The sequence below is a fragment of the Artibeus jamaicensis genome, unplaced genomic scaffold, assembly GCF_021234435.1.
Source record: "Artibeus jamaicensis isolate MK-2021 breed Jamaican fruit bat unplaced genomic scaffold, CSHL_Jam_final contig_482, whole genome shotgun sequence".
NCBI lineage: Eukaryota > Metazoa > Chordata > Mammalia > Chiroptera > Phyllostomidae > Artibeus > Artibeus jamaicensis.
In genome coordinates, this window is record NW_026521857.1 from 5,158,220 (window position 1) to 5,173,515 (window position 15,296).

The following is a 15,296-nucleotide window of genomic DNA, read 5'->3' on the forward strand; positions in this document are numbered from 1 at the left end:
AGCTGGTGTGGCTCACTGTACTGAGTGCCAGCCTGTGAACCAAAGGGTTGCCGATTCAATACCCAGTCTAGGGCTCATGCCTGGGTTGTGGGCCAGGTCCCAGCAGGTGGTACAAGAGGCAACCACATATTGATGTTTCTCTCCTTGTCTTTCTCCTTCCCTTCCCTTCTCTAAAAATAAATTAACAAAATCTTTTTTTTAATGTTTTAAAATTTTAAAAATTAAATATCTATTAGATCATAATGATTCAACTAATTAAAAAATAATAGAAAAAATCAACAAAACCAAAAATTGATTCTTCAAAAGATTAACAAAATGAAAACTTTAGCTAGACTAAGAAAATAAGACAAATAACTTTAGAAACAAAAAGAGAGGCATTGTTATCAATTCTATAGAAGTAAAAAGAATTATAAGAGAGTACTATAGATAACTGCATGCCAACAAATTAGACAAACTGGATGAAATGAACAAATTCCTAGAAACACAAAACCAACCAAGACTGCAACCCAAACAAACAGAAAATATGAATATCAAAAAGAAATTAAAAGACAAAAAAAGTTATATTGAAACAAAAATATAGGAACATGATGACATACCAAAAAGTATGCAGTTAAAGCAGTTCTAAGAGAGAAATTCGTAGCAATAAACACCCACATTAAGAAGCAGGAAAAACCTCCCCAAAACAACCTAATGCTATGCTTTAAGGAACTAGTAAAAGAACAAAACTGAACCCAGCAGAAGGAAAAATAATAATCAAAATTAGAGCAGAAATAAAAGAAACAGAGAACAGAAAACAACAGAAAAGATGAACCAAACTATGAACTGTTTCTTTGAAAAAAATAAAGAAAAATGACACCTTTAGTTCAACTCACCAAGGAAGAAAAAGAGAGGACCCACCCTGGCTGGTATGGCTCAGAAGACTGAGGACCACCTGCAAACCAAAAGGTTGCCAGTCTGATTCCCAGTCAAGGCACATGCCTGGGTTCCATGCCAGGTCCCCAGCTGGGGGTATGTGAGAGGTAACCAATCTATGTTACTCTTGCATATGGATGTTTCTCTCCCTCTTTTCCCCCTTCTTTCCCCTCTCTCAAAAAATAAATAAATAAAATCTTTCAAAAAATGAGCAGACCCAAATCAACCAAATTATAAATGAAAAAAGAATATATTTCAACTGACACTCCAGAAATACAAAGGATCACAGGAAGCTGGTATGAACAACTATATGCTGACAAACTGGATAAGCTAAAAACATTCTTAGAAACATATCAACCATCAAGACTTAGGAAGAAACAGAAAATCTGAACAGACCAATTACTAGTTAGAGGGTTGAATCAATAATCAAAAATGCCCCAATGAAGACAAGTCTAGGATCTGATGCCTTCACTAGTGAATTTTACCAAGCATTTAAAAAAAGAGTTAATGTAAGACCTTCTCAAACTGTTCCAAAAACAATCAAAGAGGAGTACCAGTCTCAAACTAGTTTTATGAAGCCAGCATTATCCTCATATCAAAGGCAAAAAAAAAAAAAAGACACTAACAGAAAAGAAAATTACAGACCAATATCCCCGTGACTATTGATAGATGCAAAACTTCTCAATAAAATACTAACAAAACAAATTCAGCTGCACATCAAAAGAAACAATCTCCATTATCAAGTGAGATTTATACCTCACATGCAAGGGTGGTTTAACATCCACATATCAATTGGTGTGATACATCACATTAACAAAATGGAAGAAAAAAATCGTACGATCATCTTAATAGACATAAACTATTTGACAAAATCCAATATCTGTTCATAACAAAACTCTTAATAAATTAGGCATAGAAGGAATGTATGTCAAAATAATAAAGGCCACAGCTAACATCATATTCAATGGTGAAAGTTGACAGGTTTTCCTCTCAGATCACAAATAAGACAAAGGTACACACTCTCACCATTCCCAATCAACATAATACCAGAAGTCCTTGCCTTTCCTTCAGGCAGGAAATAAAAGGCATAAGAATTGTAAATTAAAAAATAAATTTTTTTCTCCATTTGCATATGACATTTTATATATAGAAAATCCTGAAGACTCCACCAGAAAGTACTAGGCCTAACCAATAAATTCATTAGAGTTGCAGGATAAAAAATTAACATGGAAAAATCAGCAGTGTTTCTATGCACTAACAACAAATTACCTAAAAAAATATAAAGAAAATAATCCCATTTACAATAGCATTAAAAACAATAAAACAATGAAGAATAAACTTAACCAAGGATGTGGAAGAACTCTACTCTGAACAAGCTGATGATGTAAGAAATCAAAGAAAACAAAAATAAATAGAATATATCCTGTGTTCATGTACTAGAAGAATTAATACTGTTAAAATGCCAATGCTACCAAAAGTCATCTATTGAATCAATGTCATCTTAGTAAGATTCCAATGGCACTTTTCACAGAAGTAGAAAAGACAATCCTAAAATTTATATGGAATCACAAAAGACTCTAAGTAGCCAAAGCAATCCTAAGAAGAAAAAGAAGGAGGCATCACACTTGCTAATGCAAAGCTATCCCATAAGGCAGGGGTACCAAACTCATGTTCACTGGGGGCCACATCAGCCTTGCAGTTGCCTTCAAAGGGCCAAATGTAATTTTAGGACTGTATAAATGTAACTACTCTGTAACTAGTGGCAAGGAGCGCAATGCTGTCACTGGGTAGAAACAAGGTGCCAGGCCAGATAAAATGAGGTAGAGGGCTGGATTCGGCCCATGGGCCTTGCGTTTGCCACCTATGCCATAAAGTTATCACAATCAAAACAGTACAGTATTCACATAAAAACAGACCAATAGATCCATGGCACAGAACTGATAGCCCAGAAATAAACCTAAGATTATATGGACAACTAATATTTGACAAGGAAGCCAAAAGTACTCAGTGGAGAAAGGATAGTCTCTTCCATAAATGGTGTTGGGAAAACTGGATAGCCACATGTAAAAGAATCAAATTCTTATGCTACTCACAAAAACTAACTCAAAATGTATTAAAGACTTAAATATAAGACATGAAACCCTGAAGCTTGAAGAAAACATGAAAAAGAAGCTCCTTGATATGGATCTTGGCAACTATTTTTTGGATATGACACCTAAAGCATCAACAACAAAACTGAAAATAAACAGAGACTTCTACCAAGATGGAGGCGTAGGTGGAAATACTGTACCTTCTCACACAACCAAGTTTAAAAACAACGAAGTTTCAGCAACAAAAACACAGCCAAACCACAGAAAATTGAACTATATGGAAGTCTGACAACAATGAACCCTTCAGCCAAACCAGTAAGAGGGGCAGAGCCAGAAGCAGAGCGGGGTAGGGCAGGAAAGACCCACCAGACCAACCAGGGTGCATGACCCAGGTGTGCAGGCAGCTGTGGGTGGATCCCAGGTGTGGAGTAGCAGCAGGCGGACCCACTGAGAGCTGACTGCAGTCACACATTTGCGTGCAGTTAAACTGGCAAAGGAGCAAGCAGTGAGACGAACCATGCAGGCCCCAGTGGCGGGAAGCAGCAGAGGGGACTGCTATTGTCCCTCTCTGACCTCGCCCCCATATACAGCAACACAAACCAGACCTGGGTGGCCCCGCCCTGGTGAACACCTAAGGCTCCGCTCCTCATATGTAACAGGCATGAACAGAGCAAAACATTATGGCTCAAGAAGAACTCAAAGCCCCAGAGCCCGTAACTCTAAGAGACCAAGAAATAGCCAACCTATGAGATGCACAGTTCAAAACAACAATGGTGATCAGGATGCTCACAGAACTGGTTGATTTTAGTCACAAATTAGAGGAACATACGAAGGCTAAATTAATTGAAATGAAGAGAAATGCACAGGAAACCAATAGTAATGGAAAGGAAACTGGGACTCAAATCAAGGGAGTGGACTAGAAGGAAGAACAAAAATGATCAAACAGAAAAGGATGAAGAAACAAGAATTCAAAAATATGAGGAGAGGCTTAGGAACCTCTAGGACATCTTTAAACGTTCCAACATCCGAATTATAGGGGTACCAGAAGGGGAAGAGGAACAGCCACAAGTGGAAAACTTATTTGAACAAATAATAAAGGAGAACTTCCCCAATCTGGCAAAGGAAATAGACTTCCAGGAAAACCAGGAAGCTCATAGAGTCCCAAAGAAGTTGGACCCAAAAAGAACACATCAAGGCACATCATCATTATATTAGCCAAGATTAAAATGATGGAGAGAATCCTAGAAGCAGCAAGAGATAAGGGGACAATCATCTACAAAGGAGTTCCCATCAGACTGTCAGCTGATTTCTCAAAAGACACCTTACAGGCAAGAAGGGGCTGGAAAGAAGTATTCCGAGTCATGAAATCCAAAGACCTACAACCAAGATTGCTGTATCCAGCAAAGTTCTCATTTAGAATGGAAGGGCAGATAAAGTGCTTCTCAGATAAGATCAAATTCAAGGAGTTCATCATCACCAAGCCCTTATTACATAAAATGTTAAAGGGACTTACCTAAGAAAAAGAAGATAAAAAAAGATGAACAGTGAAAGGACAGCAAACTCACAGTTATTAAGAACCACACCTAAAACAAAAGCAAACTAAGAGGACAGCTAGATCAGGAGCAGAACCACAGAAATGAAGATCACATGGAGGGTTAGCAACAGGGGAGAGGGAGAAGGAGAAGAGGGGAGAAGGTACAGAAAATAAGTAGCATAGACAGTAGGTAGAAAATAGATAGGGGGAGGGCAAGAATAGTAGGGGAAATATAGAATCTAAATAACTTGAGACACGTAGTCATAAACTAAAGGGGGGAATGGTGGGGGAAGGGGTGTGCAGGGTGGAGGGAAATGAAGGGGGGAATAGAACAACTGTAATGGCATAATCAAAATATATTTTAAAAAACTGAAAATAAACAACTGGTATATCGAATGAAAAATGTTTCTGCACAGCAAAAGAAACAATGAAGTAAAAAGCCCACAAAATCAAGAAAAATATATGCCAAGCATATATCTGATAAGGTGTTAATATCCAAATTATATAAGGAACTCACACAACTCAATAGCAAAAAAAACCAAAAAACAAATGCAATTTTAAAATGTGCAAAAGACCTGAACAGACATTTTTCTAAAGAAGATAATATTGTATAAATGGTCAATGGGCACATGAAAACATGCTCAACATCACTGAAAAACAGGGAAATGAAAATCAAAATCACATTAAGATATCACCTTGCCTGTTAGAATGGCCATCAACAAAAAGACAAGAGAGAAAATGCTGGTGAGGACATGAAGAAAAGGGAACCCTGTGTACTCTTGGTGGGATTATAAACTGATTCAGCCACTGTTAAAAACAGTATGGAAGATGCTCAAAAAATTAAAACTAGAACTACCATATAACTGAGCAATTCTACTTCTAAAAATATTCCCAAAGAAAACAAAACACTAATTAAAAAAAAATCTGAACCCCTATGTTCAAAGCAGCATTATTTACAATAGCCAAAATATGGAAACGATCTAAGTATCTACTAACAGATAAATGGGCAAATAAACTGTGGTATAGATATACAGTGAAATATTATTCAGCCATAAAAAATGAGGAAATCTGCCATTTATAATAACACAGATGGCCAGGGGGTATTATGCAAAATGAAATAAGTCAGATAGAGGAATACAAATAATGTACAATATCACTTATATGTGAAACAAGAAAAAAAATCAAACCTACAGAGAAAAACATCAGACTTGTGGTTACTACCAGTGAGGGGATAAGAGGAAGGGGAATTACAGGAAGGTGATGGAAAGGTACAAACCTCCAGTTATGAGTGGTAGGGATGTAATATACAACATGATAACTATAGTTAACATTACAGTATGATTTATATGCAAGTTGTTAGGATTTAAGAGTTCTCATCACAAAAATTTTTTTCTTTTTATTGTATAAGATAGTGGATTCTAACTTAATGATTATGGTAATCATTTCACAGTAGATGTAAGTCAAACCATTATGCTGTGTACCTTAAATTTATACACTGAAGTATCTCAATTATATCTCAATAATACGAAAAAAAAAACTTCTTAAATATCGCCCCTAAATAAGCTCTGGACCTGACAGCTTCACTGATATTACCATACATACAAAAAAAAAAACAAAAAACAAAAAAACCCTAATACTAAACCTTCTCAAACTCTTCCAAAAAAACCTGAACACTTCTTAATTAATCTATAAAGGCAGCATTTCCCTAATACCCAAGCCAGACAAAGATACAACAAGAAAACTACAGACACATATCTCTTACAAACACTGATGCAAAAATCATCAACAAAATTCCAGCAAACTGAATTCAGTGGCATATTAAAAGGATTATACACTATGAACAACTGGCTCCCCACCAAACTTCAGATAAAGGGGAAAAAATATGATAATCTCACTTGATGCTAAAAAAGCATTTAACAAAAGTTAATAACCATTCGTGGTTAAAAACTGAAAAAAAAAAACACCTAGGAACAGAAACTATCTCAACATAATTATAATATATGAAAAAAATCACAGCTAGCATCATACTCAATAGAGAAAGATTGAACACTTCTCCAAAATTAGAAACAAGACAAAGATGCCCAGTTTTGCTACTTCTATTCAACATAGTACTGAAAGATCTAGCCAAAGCAATTAGGCAAGAAAAAGAAATAAAAGGCATCCAAATTGAAATAGAAGAAGTAAAATTATATCTGTTTGCAGACAGTATTATCTTATATGTAGAAAACCCTAAAGGTTCCACAAAACAAATCCTGTTAAAACTAATAAATGAATTCAGCAAAGCAGAATGGAAATATCAACACACAAACTAAGCTGCATTTTTATATACTAACAATGAACAATCCAAAAAAAGAAATACAGAAACCAATTCCACTTAAAATAGCATCAAAAAGGAATTTAGGAATTAATGAAACAAGTGAAAGACTGTAATAAAAAGTACAAAATTCTGTTGAAAGAAGAAGACAAAATAATAGAAAATATCCCATGTTCATGGATAGAAGGACTTAATATTGTTAAAATGCTGTCATTAATACCCAAAGTGATTTACAATTTCAATGCAATTCCTATCAAAATCCCAATGACATTCTTTGTAGAAGTAGAAAGAAATCCATTCAAAAATTCATATGAAATCTCAAGAAACCCTAAATAGCCAAAATAATCTTGAAAAAAAGAACAAAGTTGAAGGACTCACAATTCCTGACTTTAGAAATTACTATGAAGTTATAGTAATCAAATCAGAATGGTACTGGTATAAAAACAGACATATAGATCAATAAAATGGAGAGCCCAGAAATAATCCCTCACATCTATGGTCAAATAATTTTTGATAAGGGTACAAAGACTATTCAATAAGGAAAGGACAGTCTTTTCAACAAATGGTGCTTTTAAAGCTGGATATCCAATTGCTAAAGAATGAAGCTGGACCCTTACTTAAAACTATATACAAAAATTAACTAAAAATGGACCAAAAGTACAAACATAAGAACTAAAACTATAAACCCCTTGGAAGGAAACATGAGGGAAAGATTAATGTCACTGGATTTGTCAGTGATTTCTTGGATTATGACATTAAAGGCAGAGGCTACAACAACAAAAAAATTAAACAAGGCCGTCAGACTTCCAGCCAAGATGGAGGCATAGGTAGACACACTGTACCTCCTCACACAACCAAAATAAGGACAACAAAAATTTAGAAACAAAAAAACAACCAGTACTGACAGAAAATTGAACTGTATGGAAGTCCAACAACCAAGGAGTTAGAGAAGATTCATCCAGACCAGTAGGAGGGGTGGAGTCAGGCGGCCGAATGGAGAGGACTTGCAGCAACGTCGCAGCTGGTGGAACAGGTGCTCAAGGCAGCAGCAGGCAAACTGAGCAAGGCAGCGGACTGTGGAGGGGTAAAGTGCACAAGGCTGCTGGCAGACTGGGCCATCCTACTTTCATGCGCAGATAAACCAGGAGAAACTGGGAAGCAAGACAGACCACGCAACCCAGGACCTCAGGGCCCCAACATAGGGAAATAAAGCCTCAAAACACTGATTGAAAACACCTGTCGGGCTGAGGTTCCAGGAGAGACTCCCAGTCTCACAGGAAAGTTCCTTGGACAGACCCACAGAGTCCTAGAACATACACAAGCCCACCCACATGGGAATCAGCACCAGAAGGACACAGTTTGCTTGGAAGAGGCAAGGGAAGGGACTGAAATCCCACAGAGAACAGACTAAGCACCATTGTTCCCTCTTGGGCCCCTCCCCCACATACTGCGTCACAACCCAGCAACTGGGTTGCCCCACCCAGATGAACTAGTAAGGCTCTGCCCCTCAGTACCTAAAAGGCAGGTCAAGAAAAAAAAATAACTGCCCCTCACTACCTAACAGGCAGGCCCAAACGAAAGAACAAATCAAAGCTCCAGGACAAATACAACTAAGTGTCGAAGAGATAGCCAACCTATCAGATGCACAGTTCAAAGCACTGATGATCAGGATGCTCCCAGAATTGGCTGAATTTTGTCACAAATTAGATGAACAAATGAAGGCTACACTAAGTGAAATAAAGGAAAATGTACAGGGAACCAATAGTGATGGGAAGGAAACTGGGACTCAAATCAAGGGAGTGGACCAGAAGGAAGAAACAACCAAATAGAAAAGAATGAAAAACCAAAAATTCAAAAAAATGAGGAGAGGCTTAGGAACCTCCAGGACATCTTTAAACATTCCAACATCCAAATTATAGGGGTACCAGAAGGGGAAAAGGAAGAGCAACAAGTGGAAAACTTATTTGAACAAATAATAAAGGAGAACTTTTTCATTCTGGCAAAGGAAATAGACTTCCAGGAAGCTCAGAGAGTCCCAAAGAAGGTGGACCCAAGAAGGAACACACCAAGGCACATCATCATTACATTAGCCAAGATTAAAATGAAGGAGAGAATCCTAGAAGCAGCAAGAGATAAGGAGAGTTACCTACAAAGGAGTTCCCATCAGACTTAGCTGATTTCTCAAAAGAGACCTTACAGGCAAGAAGGGGCTGTAAAGAATGATTCCAAGTCATGAAGGACAAAGACCTACATCTAAGATTGTTCTATCCAGCAAAGCTTTCATCTAGAATGGAAGGACAGATAAAGTGCTTCTCAGATAAGGTCAAGTTCAAGGAGTTCATCATCACCAAGCCTTTATTACATGAAATGTTAAAGGGACTTATCTAAGAAAAAGAAGATAAAAAACACATACAGTAAAATGATAGCAAACTCACAATTATTAACAACCACACTTAAAAAAGAAAAACAAACTAAACAAACAACTAGAACAGGAAGAGAATCACAGAAATGGATATCACACGAAGGGTTAGCAACAGGGGAGTGGGAGGAGGAGAGAGGGGGCAAAGGTACAGAAAATAGATAGCATAGATGGTAGGTAGAAAATAGACAGGGGAAGGGTAAGAATAGTATGGGAAATGTAGAAGCTAAAGAACTTATAAGTATGATGCATTAACTAAAGGGGGAGAATATCAGTGGGAGAGGATGTGCAGGGTGGAGGGGAGTGAAGGGGCAAAAATGGGACAACTGTAATAGCTACTGTAATCTACTGTAGTCTCATACTACTGTAATGGGACTACTGATTATGACTGTAATCAATAAACTATATTTAAAAAATTAAACAAATTAGACCATCAAAATAAAAAACTTGTGCACCAAAGTATACTATCGAGTCAAAAGGCAATTCACAGAAGGGGGAGGATATTTGCAAATCATGTATCTGATAAAAGATTAATATCCAAAATATGTAGAGAACTCCTAAAATTCAAGAACAGAAACAACCACCCTTTCCAAAAATGGGCAAAGGACTTGAATATACATTTTTCTAAAAATACACAAATGGCCAATAAGCATAAGAAAAGATGATGATGATCATCATCAATTATTAGGAAAACACAAACCAAAACCACAATGAGATACCGCCTAACACCAATCATAATATCTACAAAGAAACAAATAAAAAAACTGAAGAAATAAGTTTTGGTGAGGATGTGGAGAAAAGGGCACTGCTGTGCACTGCTGTGGGAATATAAAATGGTACTATGTATCATAGCGGCTGCTATGTTAAATAGTGTAGTAGTTCTTTATGAAATTAAAAATAGAATTAACATATGATACAGTAATTTCACCTCTGGTAAATACCCCTAAAAACTAAAAGCAGGTCTGGAGGTGTATTTGTGCACCCATGTTCACCGCAGCATTATTCACAACAGCCAAAGGTGGAAGCCACCCAAGGGGTCATTAAAGTATGAATGCACAGGGACAATACGGAACACAGTCAGGTGTCACTTTACAATGGAGATGTGTTTCGAGAAACGCGTCACTGGCGATTCTGTCATAGTGCTAACAGGAGTGTACTTACACACCTAGATGTTATAGCCCACTGCACACCTAGACAATATGATATAGCCTATTGCACCTGGGCTACACAAATTGGTACAGAATGTCACTATACTAATTACTGTAGGCAACTGTAATGCAATTGTGTTTGTGCATCTAAACATAGAAAAGGTACACTAAACATATGGTTTTATAAAAGATAAAAATGGCAAACCCGAACAGGACCCTTACTGTGTACAGAGCTTGCAGGACTGGAAATTGCTCAAAATGAGTCAGTGAGTGTGAAGGGAAGGAAAGGGGACAATGGGGAGTTGTTGTTTAACAGGCAGACTTTCAGTTTTGCAGGATAAAGAGTTTTGGAGATTGGGAGCACAACAGTGTAAGTATACTAAACACTACTGAACTGTACACTTGAAAATGGCTAAGATGGTAAATGTTATGTGTATTTTATCACAATTTTTAATTATCAAAAAATTGTGATTTAGATATCCACTGTTTAAAATGGTTTTCTTCAACTCAATATTAGTTCTAAAGAAAAAAGACTTTCTTGTGACAAAGAAACTATGAGCATAATAAGTACTTGTAATAAAGTACTGACTAGTAAATACAATACTGATCGATCTGCTCAAAGGCCTAATGGCCTTTGTACTAACCTGTGAAAAATAAAAGCCCCTCGCCCTGGCTGGTGTAGCTCAATGGATTGAGCACAGGCCTGCAAACCACACCATCGCGGTTCGATTCCCAGTCAGGGCACATGCCTGGGTTGCAGGGCAGTTCCCAGTAGGGGACTCATGAGAGGCAACCATACACTGATATTTCTCTCCTTTTCTCCTTCCCTTCCCCTCTAAAGATAAATAAATAAAATCTTTAAAAATAAAAAAATAAAAGCCCCTCAGAGAAGTAATGATTCCCAATCATCATGTTCAGATAAAATTTAGTTTTTTTAAGGTTTCTATCTGCCAAATTATAAAATATTTTTAGACAATAAAATAGTCAGAAGCATAATCATCGTATTTAAATGAAAATACTTACCTGCTAAGTAGTTCTAGTCCAGCAGAGTATTTTGGCAAAGAAGAAACAGTCCTGCAAAAAAAAAAACCCACTTATTTTACTTAGGAAAAAAAGTTACATACAAGGATTTTGACATTGTCAATTGTAATGTGAAATATTTAAAATGGCAATTTATCTAAACTTTTAGAGAAAGTTTTCAAATAAAGCAATATACCATAATATCTCTATCAACCATGACTTTGCCCTATAGATTATTTTCAGAACTAATAATATAATACATGCTTTAATATAGGGCAAAATAAGAATTTTTTTTAAAGTTTATGATTTCTAGATTTAAAGCAAAATTTGGTCATATGCTCCGGCTGGCAGCAAGATGGCAGTGGAGTAGGCGAGTTTATCTTACAACGCCTCCCAGAACCAAGCTGAAAATAAAAGTAAAAGGGGAACATCCGCCTGAAATGAACAACTGAGGACTAGGGCCGGTGGAAACACCTCCCAGGACCTGTGGAAAGATAAATTTAGCTCCAAAGGGGCTGGCACTGCTTTACAGGTGGAGACCAGCAGATTTTATGGGTGGTGGCTGAGGCGGCTGCACAGCTGAGGAGCTCCCCCCAGAGAGGAGTGAGGCCTGGACCTCAGCCCCGGCTCCCAAATACAAGCACCAGTGTTGGGATCACCCATACATGAAACATCCAGTGATGAAAGGCCATGGATTTCTTTTGCCTAATGGAGAAAAATGGATCCCACTGGAGAGAGAGCCACCATTTTTTTCCTTTTTTTCCCTTTCTTTTGTTCTAAGGCTAACACATAGGATTTGCATTCCCAGCCACTCCCTTTGCTCAGGCAGAGGGAGGGCAGCACTGTCTACACTGGGGTGGGGAGAATCAAGAGTGAGAGGTTTGGGGGAGAGCCATAGGGGAGCTGCTGCCGGGTTCCTGGTGCTGGGATAGAACACCATATGGTAGCAGCCGTTTTTCTTGAGAAGAGCAATCGTTTTTCCCCTCCCGGGGAAAAAACAATTATCCCATCCTTTGGGAAAACCCACTTGCCCCAGCCTCTGTAAGCCTCCTAGCCTCATCTGGGATCCCCCTTGCCACACCCTTTGACATCCTGCTTGCCCTAACTAACATCTTTCTTACTTGCCCTCAACCTACACCTTATCCCCTACAAAAAAGATAGCAACACTGGCAGATTCAGGAGTATTAGAGACTGGCTTTAGGGCACAACCATTCCATAAACTCTCCTAGAAAACAGACTGTTGCTTCCCCCTCACAGGAGAGCCTAGCAATGCCATCAAACCCAAATTCTTGGCTCTGGAGGCCCCACTTGCTACCCTACTAGGGGCTTAATCCTGCAGAGTTCAGGAAATAATCTAGGACAGTCTCAGACATGTGAACACATCCACCATCTTCCCTGAAGTCTGAATGGCACCTTCCACAGGAGAGCCAGGGGTCCCGCCCTCCCATTTTGACCAGAAGCCCTCTCAGAAACAGACAGTGCAGCAGCTACATTAACGGCAAGATAGCAGGCAGAAGCTGGAGCAAGAGGTAACTATGGTGCTTCTGCTGCCAGTGGACCCAACCCTGTGCCTAGCACAGATAAACAGCCAGCAACACAGTGCAGTGAGGATCACCCTGGCTGCAGCCAAGCACGGAGGAGACAGCCACAGAATGTGAATCGCTTTTAGCTTCAAACAGGCTGCCTAGAGCTACATGGGGAAAACATCTGACATCAGCTTATACCAGCTTCAGAAAACCAGAGGCATATCCAAAAGAAAGGAGAAGCCAGCAGACAAGCACTAAACTCTACCTCAGTCTTTTTCATTATATGCCTTTTTTCTTTTGTATAGGTTTTTAATACTTTTCTTCAATTGTTTCCTATTTTTTCACTATATTTTATTATAAATTTCACATTCTACTCTTCCCCTTGCTTACTCCATTTTGTTTCTTCCTCTTCTTTCTTGTTTTTGTTGTAAATATTATCTTTTCCCTTTCTTCTCCTTGTTTCTATTTGTTACTCTTACTGTTTCTCCTCCCTCTACCCTCTCAAAATCGTTTTTCTTTTCTTTAGTCCTCTCATATTCATTTTTTATTTCTTATGATATTCGTACTCTCTCTCCACCTCTATGCACCTCTACAACAGCACACAAGACATGAGGAGGTTGAATCTGTCAGCCAGCCAACAGGGAGGACCCACAAAGGCATGAGCCACAACCAAAACCCAAAAACAATAAAAGAGCTCACATTAACAACACAAAGGGCATCCCTAGAGCATCCAGCTCAGGAGGTCAAGGAGACTGAGCCACGGAGTTTCAGAGGACTCCTATCACAGAAGGCTGCCCCATGAAGTCAGGGAGTCAAACCAGATCAATTTAATATGTAGAAACAACCAAAAAGACTCACCTAAACTGGGGAAACAAAGAAACAACCCCAGTTGAAAGGAAGAGACGTATCCCCAGAAAAGGAGCTAAGTGAAATTGAGGCAAGCAATTTACAGACAGAGGTTTAAAAAATGGTTGTAAGGATGCTAAAGGAGCTTAGTGAGAACTTGCAAGGAACTTATTAGAGCTACAAGGATCTTAGTGAGAACTACATCAGCATGAAAAAGGACACAGACAACCTGAGCTGCAAGCCCAGCCCCATCCCTATTTCTAGTCCAAACACCCAGGCTCAGTCTCCACCTGATCTCATTTCCTACCTCAGAACCACTTCTAGATCTACCTCCTGCATTCATCTCTGGGTCCTCCCATAGGGGCCTGAACACCTGCCCTGGCTGCCCCACTCTGCCTCCATCTCAGCTCCAACAGCCTCAGATACCACTTTGGCCCAAGGATGCTAATGAATTATGAAGACCTGAAGTGTTCAGACAGTGAGAATGAAGCAGGGTTTAGAAAAGATAAGAAGATGTCCTGGCCAGAGTGGCTCAGTTGGTTGCAGTGCCATCTGTAACTGAAAGGTCACCAGTTCAATTCCTAGTCAGAACACCTGCCCAGGCTGGGGGCTCGATCCTCCACTGGGGCACAAGCAGGAAGCAGGTGTTTCTCATATTGATGATTCTCTCCCTCTTGCCCTTCCCCTCTGTCTTGAATGAGAATAAAATAAACCTTTAAAAGAAAAAAAAAAAGGACACAGAAACTATTATTAAGAACCAGGTGGGGAGCTTGCTGCCAAGATGGAGATGTACGTAGATAAGTTTCGCTTCCTCACACAACCAAAGGAGGGATAATAACCAATTTAAAAACAAAAACCAACCAGAACTGCCAGAAAATAGAATTGTATAAAAATCAGACAACCAAGGAGTTAAAGGAGAAACATTCATCCAGACTGGTAGGAGGGGCGGACAGGCAGCCAGGGCAAAGAAGACCCCTGGCAAGGTGGCAGCTGGTGGACTGGGTGGGCAAGGTGGTGGCTGGCAGACTGGGTTGTCCCATATTCATCTGTGGATAAACCAGGAGGAACTGCAGACAAACCAGTTGTTACTGGGGAGCGAGGCAAACCACACAACCCAGGGTTCAAGCATGGGAAAAAAAGCCTCAGAACCTCTTGCTATAAAAGTCTGTGGGGTTTGTGATAGTGAGAAAAACTGGCAGTCTGACAGGAGAGTCCACTAGAGGGGTCCATGGTGTCCTAGAACATACACAAAACAACTCGCCTGGGAATCAGTACCAGAAAGGCACAATTCACTTGTGGGTAGTGCAAGCAAGTGCCTGAAAGTGGAGCAAGAGCTGAGAAAGTAGCACTGTTCCTTCTCTAACCACTCCCCCACATATAGCACAACACAGTGAAGTGAGTTGCTCTGCCCTGGCAAATACCTAAGACTCTGCCTCTTACAATGTAACAAGTGCGCCCAATCAAAGAAATATGGCCCAAATGAAAGA

The 15,296-nt window shown here is 39.0% G+C and overlaps 1 protein-coding gene across 4 annotated transcripts in view; it reads right to left on the minus strand.

Annotated features, from left to right (window-relative positions):
- Positions 1-15,296, minus strand: part of DTNBP1 (dystrobrevin binding protein 1) — a 177,172-nt gene that overhangs the window by 146,058 nt on the left and 15,818 nt on the right. For all 4 annotated transcript variants that reach the window (XM_053668214.1, XM_037147923.2, XM_037147924.2 and 1 more), the window contains exon 3: positions 11,441-11,491. In XM_053668214.1, coding sequence (XP_053524189.1) covers positions 11,441-11,491 — 51 coding nt within the window. The remainder of the gene's footprint in view (positions 1-11,440; positions 11,492-15,296) is intronic.